This window comes from Cyprinus carpio, chromosome B23 (assembly GCF_018340385.1).
Source record: "Cyprinus carpio isolate SPL01 chromosome B23, ASM1834038v1, whole genome shotgun sequence".
Lineage (NCBI taxonomy): Eukaryota > Metazoa > Chordata > Actinopteri > Cypriniformes > Cyprinidae > Cyprinus > Cyprinus carpio.
In genome coordinates, this window is record NC_056619.1 from 8,708,822 (window position 1) to 8,728,694 (window position 19,873).

A 19,873-nucleotide genomic window follows, 5' to 3' on the forward strand; every position below is an offset into this window, starting at 1 on the left:
ACTGAATATTTGTATTGGACATAAAGTCAAGCTGAAACAAGTGAACATGACCTCTTGAAGCAAGGACGCGGGTCCCAGATATGCTTCCGAAATCTGCAAAGAGTTTTCTAAAGAATTCACTTGTTACTGTGGACCAGATGAGTCAAGGTCGTTCCAGGAAATATAACACGGTGAGGAATGTGGGGAAGGTTTCGCTCCAAATCTGTAAAAATCCAAAGGTGCCCAGTTTGATGCTGATCATCAGTCCTGATCTCAGAGGCCCAACGTGTTGTGTGGTTTTTTTACAGGTGTGAGCGCTATATGTGTTTTATATGGGGCATTTTGTGTTTTTTTTGTTTTTAAAAAGAGAAATATAATATATTATCACGTGTTGTTATAGATTTTGAGAACAAGCTACAGTTTTTTTTTTTTTTTAGAATTTCAGAATGTATCAATACACAGAAAAAAACTACTATTATATTTTCCCATGAATAAATAAATACAATTAATTGCAATAAATAATACAGTTAAATGCAATAAATAATACAGATTATTTTGCTTATGAATTAGTTTTGTGTACCTTGCATCACAGAAGTTGTAGCACTGGGCATCACTGTGGTCTGCACATGTGCAGCGATGAAGTACCATCCTTACTGTCCCACTGGAGCGTCTCAGTCGCTGAGGGCTGCGGTAACTTGACATGCCATACGGAACTGTGCGCCTGCAGACAGATCACACAGACTCTTATGTTTTAGTTTAAAAACATCAGGAATTCCTTAAAGGGATAGTTCACCCAAAAATGAAAATTCTGTCATTATTTACATACTATCATGTCATTCCAAACCTATAAGACTTTGGTTAAACCTGGAACACAAGTTATTTATAATGAAACCTGAGAGGTTTCTGTCTCTCTATTGAAAGTCCAGGTAACTAAAACTAAGAAGTTCCAAAGAGGTTATAAAGGCGTCATAAAACAATTCCATATGAACAAAGCCATATCCATTTTCAGCAGTTTCATCCAAGTCTTGTGAAGAGAAACGGTAGCTAAATACATGTTGAACAGTTTTATTTAGGCTTTTATTCACATATAAACAGACAGACATGCATAAAGCACATCAAATGTGGTAAGTGCAAAAGTTTCACAACCAAGGCTGGCACTATGTGTAAATAGTGTAATGTAAATAAAACTGTTGCGACTGTTTACATCGCAAAATCACACCCCAACATACAGTATATGCAATAATGGCAATATTATTACCCAATATATAATTTAATCATGATGATAAAATTCCCAGTGCCTTTCGCGTCGGCATAATGACACCAAGGGTTTCTTATTTAAAGCAATGGAGGACCCTGCACGTCGAAAAATGACGCTAAAGGGGTACCTTGTGCGTCAAAAAGTGACTCCAAAGGGTCCTTGACCAAGCGTCAATATGTGACAAGTTGGGAGTGAGAATGTTTTGAAAATAATTGTAAGACTTAAATTAAACAGTTTAATTTTACAATGCCTTAAAACTTTACACTTTTTGGTTCTTCAAAGTTTTGGTTACCTTGACTTTCAGTGAATTTTCAGTTTCACCAAAAATATTTTAATTCGTGTTTCCAATATCAATCAAAATATAGGTTTGGAATGACATGAGGCTGAATAAACAATGACAGATTTCTCATTTGTGGGTGAACTGTTCCTTTAAGAACCTTTTGCATCCAAAGAGAAATGAAACTGAAATGTTTCTTTGCCCATTTAGTTCTGAAATGAGAAAATAAAAAGGATAATAATTAATAATTGGTCAAATATAGCTAATAAATCTGTTAAACATGTTGCCATCTATGTTTCACTGTCAGTAGAGTTCAAAACGTTGTTTGGAAATCACCATGCCAACCATGACAAATCCAAGACTGACTCTGGAATAAATTAAGGGATTTATTAAATGTGGTTGTCATTCCTAATACTTTCCAATGTGTATGTGGCCTTTCTGTTTAGTATGTTGCACAAGGAATGTGCTGTAGTTTCCTTTCAGGTTTCAAGACAAACTATCTTAAAAAGAACATTTTGTGTTTAATAAAAAAATGTGCTGTCATGACAACTTGAGTTTGCCTATGAATAATATTTCTCCTGTGCACAAATATTCAGAACCGTCTCATTTGGTTGGAGTGAAGCTGAAGAGGGCATGGAATTGCTTTTGAGACAATAGGTGGGCTGGTAAATCATGGTGAAATGTAGTTTTGATGGTGTTTAACAGCATCACAGAGAACAAATCCATAAAAGATGAGTCAGATTTTCACAATCATGCCAAACAGATTATTAAAATTTAAATCACACCACATAAGGCACATGTTGGGCTGAACTCATCCCCTGACAGAAGAAACAGATGAACACTGTCCAGTCAGATATAACAATCTGTTATGACGTACAGTAATTGCAAAAACTATTTCAATGGGTTTTAAACACATAGCAAAAACACAAATAGTGTTTTGACCAAACCAGTTTCAGGAGAACAAACACTACTGTTCAAAAGTTTGGGGTGGTTAGATTTGTTCATGTTTTTGAAAAAGTCTCTTATGTTCACCATTTCTTTGATCAAAAGAAAAACAATAATATTGTGAAATGTTATTACAATTTAAAATAAGTGTGTTCTATTTTAACATATTCTAAAATGTAATTTATTCAGCATCATTGCTCCAGTCTTCAGTGTCACATGATCCTTCAGAAATCATTCTGATATGATGATTTGCTGCTCAAGAAATGTCATATTATAATATTTAATAATATTTATTTTTATTTTGTTGAAAACAGTTGTGCTGCTTAATATTTCTGCAGAAGCTGTAATACTGTCAGGATTTTCTGATTCTCTGGAATAAAGTTCAAAAGAGCAATATTTATATGGAATATAAATATTTTATAAAATTCCAAATGACTTTACTGTCACTTTTGATCAAGTTAACGCATCCTTGCTGAATAAAAGTATTTATTTCTTTACTTTTGAAAGCTAGTGTACTTTAAATAGCTCACAAAAATGTAAATTTTGTCATCATTTGCTCACTCTTATGTCATTCCAAACCTGTATGACTTTCTCTCTGCTGCTGAAAAAAAAGAAGATGTTATTTTGAATGTTGTTGGTGTTGTTTGTTTTCTTCTGTATGAACAAAACAAAAAAAAACAAACAAACAAAAAAAAACAGTAAGACATTTCTCAAAATATTTTATTTTTTGTTCCTCAGAAGAAAGAAAGTCATACAGGTGGAAAATCGCTTTAACACCAGAAACTTTATAAAGTATGCTATGTTTTTATTATTGTACAAGCACTAAAAGAAACTTCAAAGTAAAGAAACCTGTTATATTTAAAACAAAGACGAAATTGCATTGACACTTGGAGATAAACCATAAGAGGCTGCCTCTAGTGATGAGTTGGAACAAGAGCCAAAAATCTTTCTGCAGTCTCATCTGGGAAATCTTCCATGCAATTTATATGAGCTTCTCTCTGATCTCCAGCCACTCTCTTCAGTGCTCTCTTTCTGAACGCATGCCTCTCATCTCACATCACAAGTTTTTGCTCTCATGTTGACCGTTTGGTTTCAGTGTGCAGCCAGGGGTCCGAGCTGAATTCCTGAAGGGTCGGCTGTCAATATCAATGGTGAGTGATGTGCCCCAACACATTGTAAGTCATAGTTTAAATAGCTCAGCGTCAATCTGAATCACTCTACTAAAAGTCCTGTGGTGATCTCTCATGTATTTGGCTTAATAGCAATAACTCATTCATGGCTCCATGTTGTCATAATTGTACTACTGAATGTATCTATATATTTAAATGAAATATATCTATGTTCAGAAATATCCTTTAGTCATGCGTTTGCTGGCTATGGAATGGACCTGAATAGAGAGTACTAATGTGTGTTGGAGATGACCTCACTTCAATCCTTTTAGTTACTCTAGCGAGCCAAATGGCACTGAAAGCGGGTTTATTTTTTATTGTACATATACTGTTTGTGTTGGCTGTGAAAAAAAACTCTAATTTTTGAGAATCCTCTGCTTCTATTGCATCAGCACCATGGACAGTAACCGTCACCATGGAAACACAGTCACGTCAAAATACACTTACGGTAAGTGTTGCAGAAACTTAAGTTGGACTTCTATGTACAATATAAAGAGCAGACACTATTAAGTCAATGACACTAAATATATATATATATATATATATATATATATTACATTTCAACAATGACTTTATTTAATGTTATTGATGTATATATATACATCAAAAAGCAGTATACTGCATTTTAAAGGTTTTGGTTTATTAAAATTTTTTTTAAAGTCTCTTTGTTCATCAAGGCTGATGAACAAAAGATTTGATTTAAAATACAGCAAAAACGGTAATACCGTGAACTATTATAATTTAAAAGAACTGTTTTCTATTGAAATATATTTAAAGTTATTCCTGTGATCAAAGCTGAATTTTCAGCATCATTACTCCAGTTTTCAGTGTCACATGATCCTTCAGAATCATTATAATATGCTGATTTGCTGCTTGAGAAACGTCTTATTATTATCAGTGTTGAAAACAGTTGTGTTCAGTTTGTTTTTCTTCAGGATAATAAATAGAAAGTTCAAAAGAACAGCATTTACCTGAAATAGAAAGCTTTTGTAACTTATACACTAACATTCAGTTGGGATTCAGTATTTTTTTTTTTTTTTTTTTGGAAATAAATTTAAATAAATTAATACTTTTTTTCAGCAAGGATGCATTAAATTGATCAAAAGTGACACTAAAAACACATATATCAATATCACATATATTAATATCAATATGAACCGTATTAATATCATTAAAGTAATTTACTAATTACTGTAATTTACTTAAATGTACTAAATATTAATATTAAAAAATGTGGCTATTATATTTTTTCAGCAAAACTTATGTTTTAGGAACTTAATAATGAAATATATCATTTTACAGGTGGTACTTAATTCATGCTTTGTACTTATTCCCCTTAATAATCCAAGCTAAACTACAACTACTCTATGACTCTTCAGTGGACAACAATATTGGTCTAATAGAATGAAAAAGAAAAATAGACAGAGCAACCATATTCAATTACATTTAAGTGCCTCTCAGTGCTTCTGTCCTGAATTTAAAGGTCACTGGTTTGAACATTCATCAAGCTACAGGCCTGAACAAGAAACTCAAGAAATTCCAAATAGATTCTTCAGCATGACTGATAATCCTTGCCCAGATCTCATGCATGGAATGCAATACTTTCCCAAAGGTTCATTTTGTTCACTCCTCTTGAAACCAAACCAACAATACCACATTCAGAATGTGCATTTCTGCAAAAAGTTCTACCTTTTACCAGTTAACACTTGGTTTGTGGGTGGTAAATATATAAAAATTGTGAAAATGATTATTATTGTTATTATTATTATTAGGCATTTTAGCATACATTTTACTTTTAATTTTAATTTGCATTTGTTTAAAACAAACTATTGACCAAAATAAAATAGTAATTGATTATCAAAGTATTCATTTATATATAAGATTTGGTGAAATACTCATCACTTTTTAGTGTCTCTTCAGTAGACAAATCAAGCATCAGTTGCAGGAGATCTTGGGAATAATGAATGTACTCACTGTGGGGTGTTGATCCAGATGATGCCCAGGTGACAGTAATAAACACATTCCCTGTCCTTGAAGGAGTAGCAAGTGCAGCGCTTGGTTCTTGTGTGGGACTGTGATGCTGAATTGAGCTCTGCTTTTGTCTGCTGATGCGAAACACTGTTCGGATCATCAGAGAAGACTAGAGATGAGTGCAGGTCTCCTGTCCGGGATAATGATGCACCTTCAATTTGAACAATAATCCATTATTATAAAAGGGCATAGCTAATGTCAAAGTACACTTCAGTTACATTGGAATTGAAAAGTAAAAATGTAGGGAAAAAAGTAAAAAAGAAAAAAAAAGAAAAAAAAAACTTAAACCATAATATATTAAGTAAGGTAAATGAAGCCTATTTTAGGTCCATGATTATTTTTGTGACTTTTGTTTTTGTGTAAGTACCATTATTCTCTCTGGTGTTTCTCATTAGATCCTCATAACTGACAACATAATGTAATACAGTTTTATTGTTTCACTGCACAGAAATATTGTTGTTATTATTATTATTATTATTATTATTATTATTAATTATAATATTTTATAATAATAACAACAACACTTTTTGTATAATAATAATAATAATAATAATAATAATAATAATAATAACAATAACAATAATAACACTTTTATCTTATTTATTATTTTAAAATTATTATAATAAATAATTTCCATGGTGACAGTCACTGTCCAAGGTTGTACTTTATTAATAATAATAATAATAATAATAATAATAGTCATCATCATCATCATCATCATCATCATCAAGGTTCCGTTAATTAACAATACAATAAGTGTTATTAACAATGAGCAATGCATTTTTTACACTATTTATTTATCTTTGCTAATGTATAATTAAAATACAACTGATCATTTTAGTTCAATTAAGATCTGGTTCATTAAATAAAAATAATAATAACAGATACAGCTTTGCATTTTTAATAATTTATTAGTAAATATCGAAATTAACATGGGGTAAGATTGTGATTTTATCCTTATTTTAAGTGTTACCATTATTATTGCATTACAGTATTGAGGAATATTAGAAATTTAAAGAAAATGTGCTTAATTTTCATGGCAATAATGTCACAGTGCAAAAAGTAACCTTAAATTAAATAAAAAATTAAACCCATTATTTATTCTGTCTTTTGACCTGGCCATGTTCTTTACAGAGATTTCATTAGGCTACCAATTAGCTACGTAACACTCGCTAATGGGTCATAGTTATAAAAAATATAAAAGTTATAAAAACGGAATGACCATAAAATACGTAGGCTAAATATAACTTAAACCTGGACAAATAACAAACAGTTAATTGCTCCTATAAACCCACTTCACAAAACTCACAAGAAAAGTGTGGTTCAGTCTAGTTTGAGCACTTACCCACGGTGAAAATGTTTAACAAACTCACAATTAACAAAAGAGCATCAGAAAACAGTTTTGCCATTTTATCAGAGTCCTTATTGAGCGCGCGACCAATGTTTATATGTGAAGTTGTCAGACGCGGTATCCAAATTTCTAAATTAAAAATGTCTTCCAAAACAATTCCACTTCAGTCCACAAACCAATTCTGAGCATCATCTTCTTGCTCTGGTTTAAAGAAAAATGAGATTTTTTTTAACGGTCAGACAAAATGTATATTTATAGCGCGTGCTGACACCACCCACTGGTGAGCGCGCGCTCACGTGCACGAGCGTAGTTTGAGAGGAGCGACTGAAACATGACAGATCATGTCAGCGTGATATTAAAAAAGTAACGCACTTAGGAGTTTGGACACGTCACTTTATAGTTCCATCTTTTGTGTATAGATTCTAAAACAGACCGTTATTTACAATCCATTGTCTTGTTCCACTTCAGGAATTCTGTTGGAACGTTGAGGAATTGTTGATGTAGCCTACCTAGTCCATTATTTATTATTTTACCTTCATAGCTGGGAGACATTAAGGTTGGCCTCTTTTGAAATCCAAGCATATGGTTTTAGGCACACCTCAAGTTTATAAAACTGTAGAATAGTCAACTGTGGCATTTAACAACCCTCACTTTTAAATTGCAATGATTGTGTGTGCACAGTGACCTTTTCCTTCTGGCAATGTTAGTTATAATGTGACACTATAAGGCATTTTATAAGGTTTTAGAAGGTAGAAAAGTGGACCTCCAAGAATTCACTTTCCTTTACAATAATACTTGCCACTGCATCTAGTTGCTTTTATTATTTAGATGGCATAAGAATAAAAACCTATTGTATTGTTTGGATTTTATGAAAACCAATACATTTGTTGGTATAAACTGATTCAGTGGCATCAAATAATATTTTTGACTTGAATAAAACCAGTTTCAGTGTAGTAGTTATTCACCATTATTAAATGATATTAAATGAATAGTTCACCCAAAATGAAAACGAGCTGAAAATTTACTTACCCTCAGGTCATCAAAGATGTAGATGTGTTTGTTTCTTCATTTGAAACAGATCTGAATGAATTTAGTACTAGCATTTAGCATCCTCTGCAGTGAATGGGTGCCATCAGAATGAGAGTCCAAACAGCTAATAAAAAATAAATAAATAAATACAGTAATCCACACATCTCCAGTCCATAATTTAACATCTTGTGAAGCAAAAGCTGTTTGTAAACTGATGTTTGTAAGAAATCCATCATTGAGATTTTTTTTTTTTTTTTTTTTTTTTTTTTATTCAAACCATTGCTTTCGGCTAAAATATGAGTCCTCTATCCATAATACTGCTTTCTCCAGTGGATGTTTTTATCATTTGTTTTGACTCTTATTCTGACGGCACCCATTTACTGCAGAGAGGATTAATTGGTGAGCATGTATAACGCTAAATTTGTCCAAATCTGTTCCGAGACAAACTCAACTACCAATCGGATGACCTGAGGGTGAGCAAATTTTCATTTTTGGGTGAATTATTAAGATGGTTCAAACCTAATTCTTTAAGTGTTTTCTTTAGGGGAAATTTTCAAGAATTATTTATACACAATTATACTTTTATTACATTTATATTATTATTTATATTACATTTATTGCATTTGAAGGTCTTACATACACTTCAAATCAGAAGCTTCTATGCAGGATGCTAAAGGGTGAAAACCTTTTTCGTTTAACCCATAAGGTAATATGGAGTCACTTCAAAGCAAATAAACATTTAGACTTCCCAACTCAGTGTCCTGGTGACCTCAATTTCCTCTTCAGTGTAAAGTTTGATGGCCAGTATCCCTCAGAGAATTTCAAAGCCTTTATAAATCTCTTCAGGGTCTGGCGGCGTTATTTATCACCTAAACTTTTGTCATTTAGGTCGCATCATTAAAATGTAAAGCACATCTGTGATATTTGGTTCACAATATACCCAGAGTTATACAACATAGTTTTTTTTTTCATTCTGTGTTGTATCTAATGTTCTATTCCCAACTGATAAAATAGCCTATTAGATAGACATGCTATTATTTTAATGCAAAATGACACATTGACTTATCTGAATTTCATAAGGGTCTTGGCAGAAGCTGTATTTGGGCATGAGACATGCCTGTCCCTAACCCTAAATCAAACCCACAAACATCAGGACGTTTCCCCATCCAGCACCCTGGTTAACTGCAGTGGAGAAAGAGGAATTCTACACCAATTATCCTGGGGGAAAAAGAACAGAAACAATTCACTCACAAGCATCTCTCATTTTTGTGGACAGTGGGAAAGTTTTTCATATCAGTTGCTGTAATTGTGCAATTATTGCAAAGCAATTGTAATTCAAAAATACCCATAGACTGACTACGCATTAATTCAGATCAAATGTACGTCAAATATTATATTATATAACCACTTCATGTTGTACCCATTAAAAGTTGATGTTGGACATTTGATAAATTGCTGTATCCATTGTGGATATAATTTCCAAAGGTGCTTATCTAACAACAAACAACGTTTTCATAAGCGCTGAGTTATTATGATGAAAAACATTTTTGGAGCCAAACTCCTGGGGACATTTATGCATGCTCTTCCTGGAGGTTTGAGTATTTAGGAAGCTCTACCTCAAAAGCCACTAAGTGATAAAAAGTAATAAAACATATATGTTACATCAGTATTCAAACATGTGTATGCACAAAGAAAACACAGTTTGATTGTACAGCCAAGCAAAACGACACACATTTGAAGCATTGCCCAGACCCAGCTGTGAAAAGTCTCTAGTATAATAACTTTCCTGACTCTACCATGGCAGGGCATGAAATGAATATAGGCTAGTAAAAGTGCCCTTTCTATATATTAAATTCCACAAAAACCTGACACCTCATTCACAAATGTAATATTGTACAGAAGTTGTAGCATAAGTGTAGGGAGATTATAAAATATATTTATTTTGGAGAGACACTCATGAAAAACTACAATCTTAATCTCCAATGAATATATTGGATATTTTCATCAAAAATATTTCCACAAATTCTTCTATTTTTCAACTAAATTTCCCATGATTTCAGAACAAACAAACCTATAAAGGAAAGAATGTGAGTCTTTATTCAATAATAATAATTTAAGAAACTCACAGAATTCTGAAAATCCAGCACTGCTTCTTAATTAACAAAATGCAATATATATCTTATTTCAGGTTGTTATCGGGATGTAATATGGATAATATGGATATATTTTCAATAGCATGCACTGCAGAAAGGTTCTAGATCACATAATTATTCAAAAATATGACTTTCAAAACTAGTTTTCTGGAAAGCAGTTTCATCAGCTGTTAAACAACACACATTGTTGTTCTATCCCTGTCATACAGTCAAACGATTACATTTGGCACCACCCTAAAGTCTATTCTGTAGAAATGCACAATTTGACACTAACTGACATCTTAAAAAAAGACCTAAACAGACTATATTTTAAGTTAGCTTTCACAATTTTTTCTAGACCAAATGAAATTTAAGGTTTCCACAGATGGTACAGAATATTAATGCCAAGTAACTTCATTGTATATCATCCTCTACAGTCTCTATAAACATCATTCTTTCATGTAACAAATAGAATGACCTAAGCTCCAGATTGTTTAAAATGCAGCCACTATTCAGAAAATATGAAAGGCCTAATAGTCCAGTTTTATCATCACTCAGCTATGTTAGACATAAAACTCTTTGCTGATTTATTGCAGGGCTTTGAAAGGAGCTATTTTTACAACTACTTTGGAAGAATATGTATTTTTTTAAAAACGCTAAGAATTAAAGTGATCTTAATTAAGTTCAATAGCAATGCTTAATGCTTCAATGTCAGCAGGTAATGTGAACCATAAAAAAAAAAAAAAAAAAAAAAAAAAAAAAAAACATGTAAAAATCATTTTATATTCATAAGAATTTTACACGCTGAGATAGCTTTTTGGCCAACGAACTGATGGAAAATACTTAAAAAAAACAAAAATACATTAAAAACTTTTCCATGACCACCAACTCTATTTTATTGTTTTTGTTATATATGAATCCTCTATTATTGCTCTCTATTCTTTTTGGTGTTATTGTTACATGATTGTCATAATCATGTATAACTCAAGATTTTGTAATTGGGAAAGTATAAATGTTTGTGAAATGTTCTTGGCTTTCTCATACAGCACTACAGTGTATCTATCTATCTATCTATCTATCTGAAAAGTAACAGGTTGGCCGTGTTCTGTCTGAACCAAAAAAAAAAAAAAAAAAAAAAACACCTAGAAAGTGAAAAAGTAGGTGTGGAAAGGGAGTTTTGTCGAAAACCATATTGTCTTTCATTACTGAATTGTTCTCTAGGAATTCTAACTGACTGATCTGAGATGAAGCCATCAAAATATGTGAATGAAATCAAACAACAAACCACCTACAGTACCTGTGCAAGAGAGCTGACCAAATGAAAAGCCTCTGTGACCCGAAGGTACAGTGAATAGAATCTTTTTTATAGTTTTTATAGCGGCATTACAAAAGAAGTTTCTGTGGAGTGGATTTTTGTGTTGAAAAAGCTTTGTGTGCTTCTAATGTGGTCCTTTTCTGTGAGAGGTCTGAAAGTCATTGAGTTGTTGGTGGCAATTTTAACAACTAGATGCCCTTATTTGTTTGCATAATGCATTGTTCTACAGCCCCTTAGATACTGTGAGCATTCAGGGTGAGTGTTTGGAAAAATGGCAGCACTTTTCTTGTTATATTAAGCCTGAATAAAGCAGGCATCTGGGGGATGCGCACCAAGTCCTGCTTCAATTCATTAAAGAGAAATACATTAATGTAGACTTGAAATTGAATCCAAGACACTGGAGAGCACTCGGGATGGTGAGATTCAAGGCACAGGCAGACAATATTGAGACCTGATTACTGATTTTGGACGCCTTCATTCCCAGATGATTCACAGACCAGGGCCTTTTGGACATTCTAATTTTGCTTTTAGTATTTTACGGTTTATAATCCATTATGAAATTATTTTTTTGTGGTGGGGTGGTTGTTGTTTTTTAAAATCTATTTTAAAGAGTATTATAATTTTTATCTCTTAAACACACCATGCACTGATTTGATATTTGAATACTCCTGTCTGATCATTACAGCTTTAAATAGAATTTAAACTGAATGACTCTCAAACTGAAATACTCAGGGATTACTCAGGCTACCAGCACACATGCAGAGAAGATACAGAATATATCAAATTTATCTACTGCAGATCTTACATGATGACCCTGACCTTCATATCCTACATTCCTGAGACTTCCAAACTGGCTCATGTAAAACTTGCCAAGTCCAGAATTAATAAAACACATACCTGAGGGGTTATCTGCCTATTAAATCTATTAAATGACTGCGCTATAATCCATATTATGGAGCCCCTAAAGTGACATTTGTATATATAAAAAACAAAAACATTTTGCACGTGCACAAGAAACTTATGTACTAGAAAATGTACGTAGACATGAAAACATTTGGATGTTCTCACATTTTCAGTTAGGAAAATAATGTGTCAGTTATGCAAATCATTGAATTCAGTGATGTCATCATCCAGTTCAGTTCATTTTAAATAGTATCTGTGCAATCAAGTCAACGATATCGCTGGAATTGAAGTGTCCCCAACTAAGCAAGCCAGAGGTGACAGCAGCAAGGAACAAAAACTCTATCGGTGACAGAATGGAGAAAAAAAAAACCTTGGGAGAAACCAGGCTCAGTCGGGGGGCCAGTTCTGTTTTGGCCAAATGAACCAGCAGTTTGTTCCTGCAGATTTCTTTACATTGTTTTCGACTTTGATATCACTTTGTTGTCTTGTGATGGATGAATGTGTTCCTCAAAATTATTTTTTGAGCTTGCTGGTTGTTCCCCCTGTTGTGTACCAGGTGTTGAGGTCTGTATTTCATATATATTTTTGTCTTATGAGTATTAATGGGATGAATAATATTCATGTTATGCTGTCAGCAGTTAATGACAACATAACAGTTGATGATGCATGCAAGTTGACACAAAAACAGTTTTAAGTTTAAATTATTTTTAAATCACGTGCAGAATAATTACATTTGTTTTTTTTTTTCAAATTTTGAAACTTTTCGCTTCAGAAGTCTTTGTTTAATGGACTGGAGTGGTGTGAATTTCTTATGAATTATTGTGATGTTTTTATCAGCTGTTTAGACTCTCATTCTGACGGCACCCATTCTCTGCAGAGGATTCATTGGTGAGCAGGTGATGTAATGCTACATTTTTACAAATCTGTTCAAATAAAGAAAAAACTCATCTACATTTTGGATGGCCTGAGGATAAGTGAATTTTAAGCATATTTAAATTTTTTGGTTAGCTATTCCTTTAATATAAATATTAATTGTTACAGTTTTGTCAGATGAAGTCAAGCAAGATGTTTTCTTGCAGTATTAATTTAATTTAATTTAATTTAAATAAAGAAATAAAAAAACACGCACACCATACTTTTTTCTTAAATTCACTGAAAATCAATTTTTTACACACTCACCAAAGCATGATATTCTCAAGAGGAAAAATTGCAATATCATTTTAACACAGCAAGAATAATGCACCCTCTCCCTCAGATAAATGTGTAGGTGGAGAAAATGAAACAGAATCTCAATACTAAAACAACTCAATGACGCCGTCCTGTCCACATTTGACCGGTTGTTATATTTGTCCTCCCTTAAAAGTTATTTCTGACAAATTCCCCTACTTTCTTTCAATATGTACAATGAGTAAGATGAACTGAAGAGGTGTTTTATCTTTGCATGAGACACACCTCTCTCCATCAATCCAATCCTTAAACCAACACTTCATCAGTTACTGTGACCCTCCACAATACAGATAACAATCTTGTTGTATCAGGAAAGGTGTTGAATCAATTGATCTGGTTTTCCATCAAGCCACAGATTTTACATTGGACAACAAGTGGCGACTGATGCAGAAATACATTTTAATGTATTAATATTGACATCAGCTCCATAGGCCCCACAATATGCAAAATTATTATCCTGACACTGGTTGAAAAGGAGCAGTGACAGTTTTTTTAATGTCTTGAATTGTTTTTCATAGTTTCACGCTCTCGTTATTTAAAACAAACCATATTTATCCTGTAAGTGAATCCATATTAAATATGTCTGTGTTGCATTTTTTATTTTTTTTTTTTATTAAACTTTGCATACTTTCACGCAACCTGTCCATGCTGCCATCTGCCTCACTTGGCTATAGCTTCTACAAAATGTCGAATGAATTTGTGTCAAAATACCATTGGATGCTTTTGACATCAGCAATAAAATATATGGCAAGGTTTTTCTCCTCCATTTTAAAGGCTGCTAAACACATTTATTTTATGCACATGGTTAGTTGAATTTTATTATTTGCATTTAGCATAAATTTCCCTGCTGTGCTCAAAACCTGTGGCTCACATTTTGGTTGCAGCTTACCATTTTAGGTGGCTTTTGAGTAATGTTATGATATGACAAACATCTCAAATCCCGATCTCTATTCCCCAACTATCTGATTTTATCTCTAACATGACAAATGAACTTTTCATGACATTTTCTCCAAACCACAAAGGACTGAAAACAAGGGTGTTGTTTTCCAGTAAAATACGCATAATGATGGTAATTACTCGAAAGATCGCCCTCATCGCCGACAATGATTTTCCCACATGTTCTGTTCGAGTATAGCGTATTTCATATCAGGCCACTGTGAACAAAACACAAAAGCCTGTGAATGAACCAAGGTCAGAAAAAAATAATGCTGCCATCCTCTGGTTGAAATATTAAAAGCAACAGTCTCAGCTCTATCAAACACATTTATTATGTAAGGTGCTTTTATTATTCCACTCTCAGTTCTTGATTTTTCATTTGAGAAGAGTTCTTCGTCAGTGTTTCTTGACAAACAACAAAAGTATCTGCTCTTTCCTTAGACTAATGGCCTTACACATGACCATACACACACTTGTGTATATAAGGACTGTCATTTGAACACTCTGCTGTAATTTCCTCAGCATGCACATTCATTTCCTGTGCTGTAATTACAAATGCACTCCCGCTACACAGCACATTTCCCATCAGGCAACAACCTCACTGATTAATAGGGCTGAATATGCAATAATACTCCAGAAATAACTGCAATTATTTGTACGAATAGAAACATACATTTCAGATGTATTCGTATGAGGTTATAAATTCAGAGCTCAACCAGATTTTAAACTTTTATTAAAAAGAATGAAAAATAAGAATGCAGGCAGCAGGCCTTCATTTAAAGGGATAGTTCACCCAAAAATGAAAATTTGATGTATATCTGCTTACCCCCAGGGCATCCAAGATGTAGGTGACTTTGTTTCTTCAGTAGAACACAAACGAAGATTTTTAACTCAAACTGTTGCAGTCTGTCAGTCATATAATGTAAGTGGATGGGAATCACGGCTTTGAGAGTCAAAATACATACACGAACAAAACCAAATTAAACCCTGTGGCTTGTGATGATACACTGATGTGTAAAGACACACACACACACAAAAAAAAATCAGTCTATGCAAGAAACTGAACAGTATTTATATCGTTTTTTACCTCTGATTCACGCAATGTCCGAACTCTACGAACTGTCCCGAGCGTGTTCTCAATAGCAGGTGCGTGACCCGTCTTCTTCTTCTTGCTTTATGGCACATCACAAACTTATAAGTGCATTACGCTAAACAATGGACCATTGATACTCTATCTACAATCTCAATTAGGAGTGTCAATGGTCCACTTGAGAGATAGGTGGCGGTAATGCACTTATAAGTCTGCGATCAACCATAAAGCAAGGCTGAGAACACGCTCAGGACAGTTCGAACAGTTCGGACATTGCATGAATCAGAGGTAAAAAACGATATAAATACTGTTCAGTTTCTAGCACAGACAGATCGTTTTGTGTCTTTACACATCAATGTATTAAATGTAAAAAAATGAATTAAATGTGTTTAATTTGGTTTTATTTTTGTATGTTTTTTTTTACTCTCAAAACCGTGATTCCCATCCACTTACATTACATGACTCAAAGACTGCAACGGTTTGAGTTAAAAATCTTCGTTTGTGTTCTACTGAAGAAACAAAGTCACCTACATCTTGGATGCCCTGGGGGTAAGCAGATAAACATCAAATTTTCATTTTTGGGTGAACTATCCCTTTAACACCATAGTGATTGAACTGACATTTAATAACTCTGTGATTACATTCAGTTTCATCAGCAGTGCATTTAAGACTGTTCTCTTAATTCAGAAGTGAGGGATATCTATCAGCAGCTGTCTGTAGGCAGAAGGTCTGTCAGTAAACTGGTTGTGCACACTGGGTTTTTTTCTGTTTGCGTGGGGTTGGGATTCTTTCTATGCCATAAGATGTTTGGATTTCTGGAGGAGGACGTGGATTCATAGTGTTTGAACATGCTGAACTAAGTTTAAAGTTGTCCTCTTTCTCATCATTTTTGCTTCATGGATGATGGATTGTGGAAATGATAGTTGTATTTTTTTGTGTGTGTGTTTCTGAGTTATTAATTTTTAGGTTCATTGCAGTATTAGTTTGAGGCTAACTTATTTCAAATTCACTTAATTTCAGAACTGAAAATTATTTCATAATTTACTCGCCCTCATGTTGTTCCATGACCTGTATGGATTTCTTTCTTTTGTGAAATATAAGATAAGATATTCTGAGGAAAAGTGTGTTTGTCATTGGTAACTAAAACTGTTTGGATACCAACATTCTTCAAAATATCTTCTTTTATAAATAAGAAAATAAATGCAAGAAAAAACTAATATTAAAAAATAAATACATTTACAAACAATATCTATACTAAAAACACAACACTAGTTCTAAAATGACAAATAAATGAAGGAAGAAAGAAACTTTGTTCTGTGGAACATAAAAAGATATTTTGAGAAAAGCGTGTTTTGTTTTAAGACATACAAAGAAAGTCGATAGTCACCAAAACTATTTGGTTTATTTATTTATTTATTTATTTCAATTAATTAATTTGTTTGTTTGTTATACCTTTTCTGGACTTTACGTTTTTTTTTCAATGATGCTCCCAAATTGAATTTTTCTAAATTTGTTTAGTTTTAGTAATGATGTCTTAAGAGACCTTTAAGTATATTAAACAAACAAACAAACAAATAGACACCATATTGCATCCAATAGCGTGTTAATATATTTGCACTTATATAAAACTCATTTAAATACTGTATTACCACATGAAGCACATTTGTAGTTGCCTGACAAAACATTTTTACCTTGTATTGGAGAAATTTGTCTGTAGGCTGTAGGGACAAAAAAGTATTAAATTCTATTCTGGTGTATTTTTATAATATTTATTGTTAGTCACGAACTCCCACAATATATAGCCTACGGATACAGTGTGCTCTAACATTTATGTTTCTTCAGTTCTTCACGGAATAACAGGAATACGCTAGTGTATATGGACGGACGGACATAAAGCGCAACCGTGATGATGAAATTTGTGCGTGTTCAGTTGAGCGATGCTCTCTCAGCGGTGAGGAAGGAGTTTGGTGTATTCCAGCGCGCATACGCCCCCTACGCTCCTCTCCTCTCCTCCTCCTCCTCTTCTTCTCCTCTGCTCTCCTCTCATCCATCCACCCGAGAGAGCTGCTCTCCCCCCTCCGCTCATTCATTCTCTCGGACAGTCTCCATCCTTTGACGGGGAGCAGAAGCAGCAGGGCGGTGGCAATCGCAAGCCCTCAATGCTCGGCATTTGGACGGAAATCCGCGCGTCAAACCTGGAGAGACAGGTAGGTCTCTTTGTTGCGATGTCATCCCGTGTATGCTCACTATCCGTGAAGTGTGCACTGTAAAGAAGCTAAATGTGTCCTCTCAGCGCTTGCAGAGAGGGCTCAGCCTATGTCCTTGTGATGAGCCTGAAATCTTGCGTTATCCTGGCATTTTGTGCGGCAGGCCGGTCTGTTAACAAGGGTTTGCTACCGCTTTTGGTCATGTGGCCATTTTTTAACTGGGTTTAGTGGAGAGGACAGTTAAAGGATGCCGTTGTTATACTGAACAATAGCCTACGTGTAGTGTCAGTGCAGGTAGACTAACCTATTTCACTTATAGTGGAGGACAGCGCTGATATTTAACCCATTTATGTTTAATATATTGCATAATGCAAGCTTTCAGTTGCTGTGTTTCTTACCCGTTGGCCGTGTTATGGTATCACGTGCAGAATAACATTTATTTTCGCTGTGTGAATAGGTTACCTGGAGCTTCACTATAATTTAAATGTTGCTTAATGGTGACTCAGATGTAAGTGAGGTGTCAAGGATGTTTAATGAAAGGAGGGTGTGGCACCGGGGGCAGTCACGCGCGCGTCGTGTGGCTCGAGAAGCCAATTAACTGAAAGCTGTTGAGACTTGTGGAGTGCGCGGGAGTACGTATGCTCCAGTGCGCGCCGTGTTAGTTTGATATAATAGAGCTGAAGGAGCAAGCTGGGAGAAAAATGACCATTTTCCAACGCGTTTCGGAAAACAACTGGACTTGTTATGTATTTGTTTGCTTGTTTATACTACAGCATCCATGCGGTTCATGCCAGATTTTTTCTGCTGTGTTTTGCCCGAAGAGGCTCAGATGGGTATACAAAGGTCTCCAGCAATTGGATTACAAAGTCTAGCTGCTTTGTAACGCAGTGAATAATTTAAACCAAATTGAATTCAAATTCAAATTGAACCATCAAAAGGAATTTTTTTGTCATTAATTACTTACCCTCATGTCGCTCCAAATCTGTAAGACCTTCGTTCATATCTAGAACATAAATTAAAATATTTTTGATGAAATCTGAGAGCTTTCTGACCTGCAAAGACAGCAACGTAACTGAAATGTTCCCAGACCCAGAAACGTAAAATGTTTCATAGACTAAATACTGCTTTTGTTAAAAGTCAAACTTGCTTGGTAATTTCTGATTTGAATCATTATGTAATTTTTCTTATCCAGTGATCACAAATGACTGGAAAGGTCATGGAAAAGTCAAAAAGTGCCCTGGTTTATTAATCAAAGTGGATGACTGAAAACCAAGTCGGACACATTTAAGTAAACCATAAAACACTGGACACAAATTTAGTTGAACAATAACCTATCTTTCCTGTAAGTAATGAGTGGATCTGTTGCCAAACCACAGAAGTGCATTGGTCTGGATGGCCATATCATTTATCACATGTGAATTTTGACATTGTTCCTTTCTATGTCCAGATTAGAGTTATTAACAGATGAAAAACACCTTCGTTTTGAACCTTTTTGAACAATCATTCATGTTTTGGACAGTTTTGTTAATTATGCTTCTTACTGCCTTTAATTTTTAATACATTTTAGCATATTCTGAAGAAAATGTGAGTGCTGTTGGCCCTATAAAAGCTGCCGTTATAATGCTACAGGCATCCCATATGATCCTATATTGTTAGCCACTGTACTGTATATGGTTGCTGCCTTTAATGTAAGGTATTGGGATTTTATTGTCCACCAGGCAAAAATAGTAAGTCTGATCACTCAACCCTTGTGCGTACTTTCACACCGGTTTTATTAGAATATCACATGACCATCTGCTATATTCCAATCTGCTTTCACGCTTTGGCGCTGAACCAAAGAGAGTCCAGAGAGAGCTCATCCCTTGTCATATATTACAGCTGTTCAGTGTTTTCACCCACATAATGTTTATGTCATTTTTTCAAGACATTTAAATACATATAAGTACTAGCAATGATGTCTATGAAAATAGTTTAAACAATTTAATGATGTGTATTTTTCACATCAGAAACACATTGTGTAGGTA

General features: G+C 34.0%; 2 protein-coding genes across 8 annotated transcripts in view; one reads left to right on the forward strand and one right to left on the reverse strand.

The window, feature by feature from the left end:
• Positions 1–414: 414 nt before the first annotated feature.
• Positions 415–7,161, reverse strand: LOC122141928 (endothelin-1-like). Its single transcript, XM_042750771.1, has 3 exons — positions 7,005–7,161; positions 5,603–5,810; positions 415–700 (listed from the first exon to the last, which is right to left on the reverse strand). The coding sequence occupies exons 1-3, from the start codon at positions 7,066–7,068 to the stop codon at positions 421–423; spliced, it is 552 nt and encodes a 183-aa protein (XP_042606705.1). The 5' UTR covers positions 7,069–7,161; the 3' UTR covers positions 415–420.
• Positions 7,162–17,511: 10,350 nt separating this feature from the next.
• Positions 17,512–19,873, forward strand: part of LOC109076873 (band 4.1-like protein 1) — a 60,032-nt gene continuing 57,670 nt past the window's right edge. For 4 of the 7 annotated variants that reach the window (XM_042751094.1, XM_042751097.1, XM_042751100.1 and 1 more), the window contains exon 1: positions 17,513–17,849. The gene's annotated coding sequence lies outside the window, so the exon portion shown is untranslated. Of the gene's footprint in view, positions 17,850–19,873 lie in introns of all 7 variants that reach the window. The other 3 variants (XM_042751095.1, XM_042751099.1, XM_042751102.1) reach the window with 2 other exon arrangements.

Bases quoted from the DNA above. Each gene is read 5' to 3' on its own strand.
- LOC122141928 (XM_042750771.1), bottom strand. From the start codon at position 7,068: ATGGCAAAACTGTTTTCTGATGCTCTTTTGTTAATTGTGAGTTTGTTA. The intron at 5,811-7,004 runs GTAAGTGCTCAA...TTCAAATTGAAG, and splicing joins GTTAAACATTTTCACCGTGG to GTGCATCATTATCCCGGACA. The intron at 701-5,602 runs GTGAGTACATTC...ATCTGTCTGCAG, and splicing joins ATCTGGATCAACACCCCACA to GCGCACAGTTCCGTATGGCA.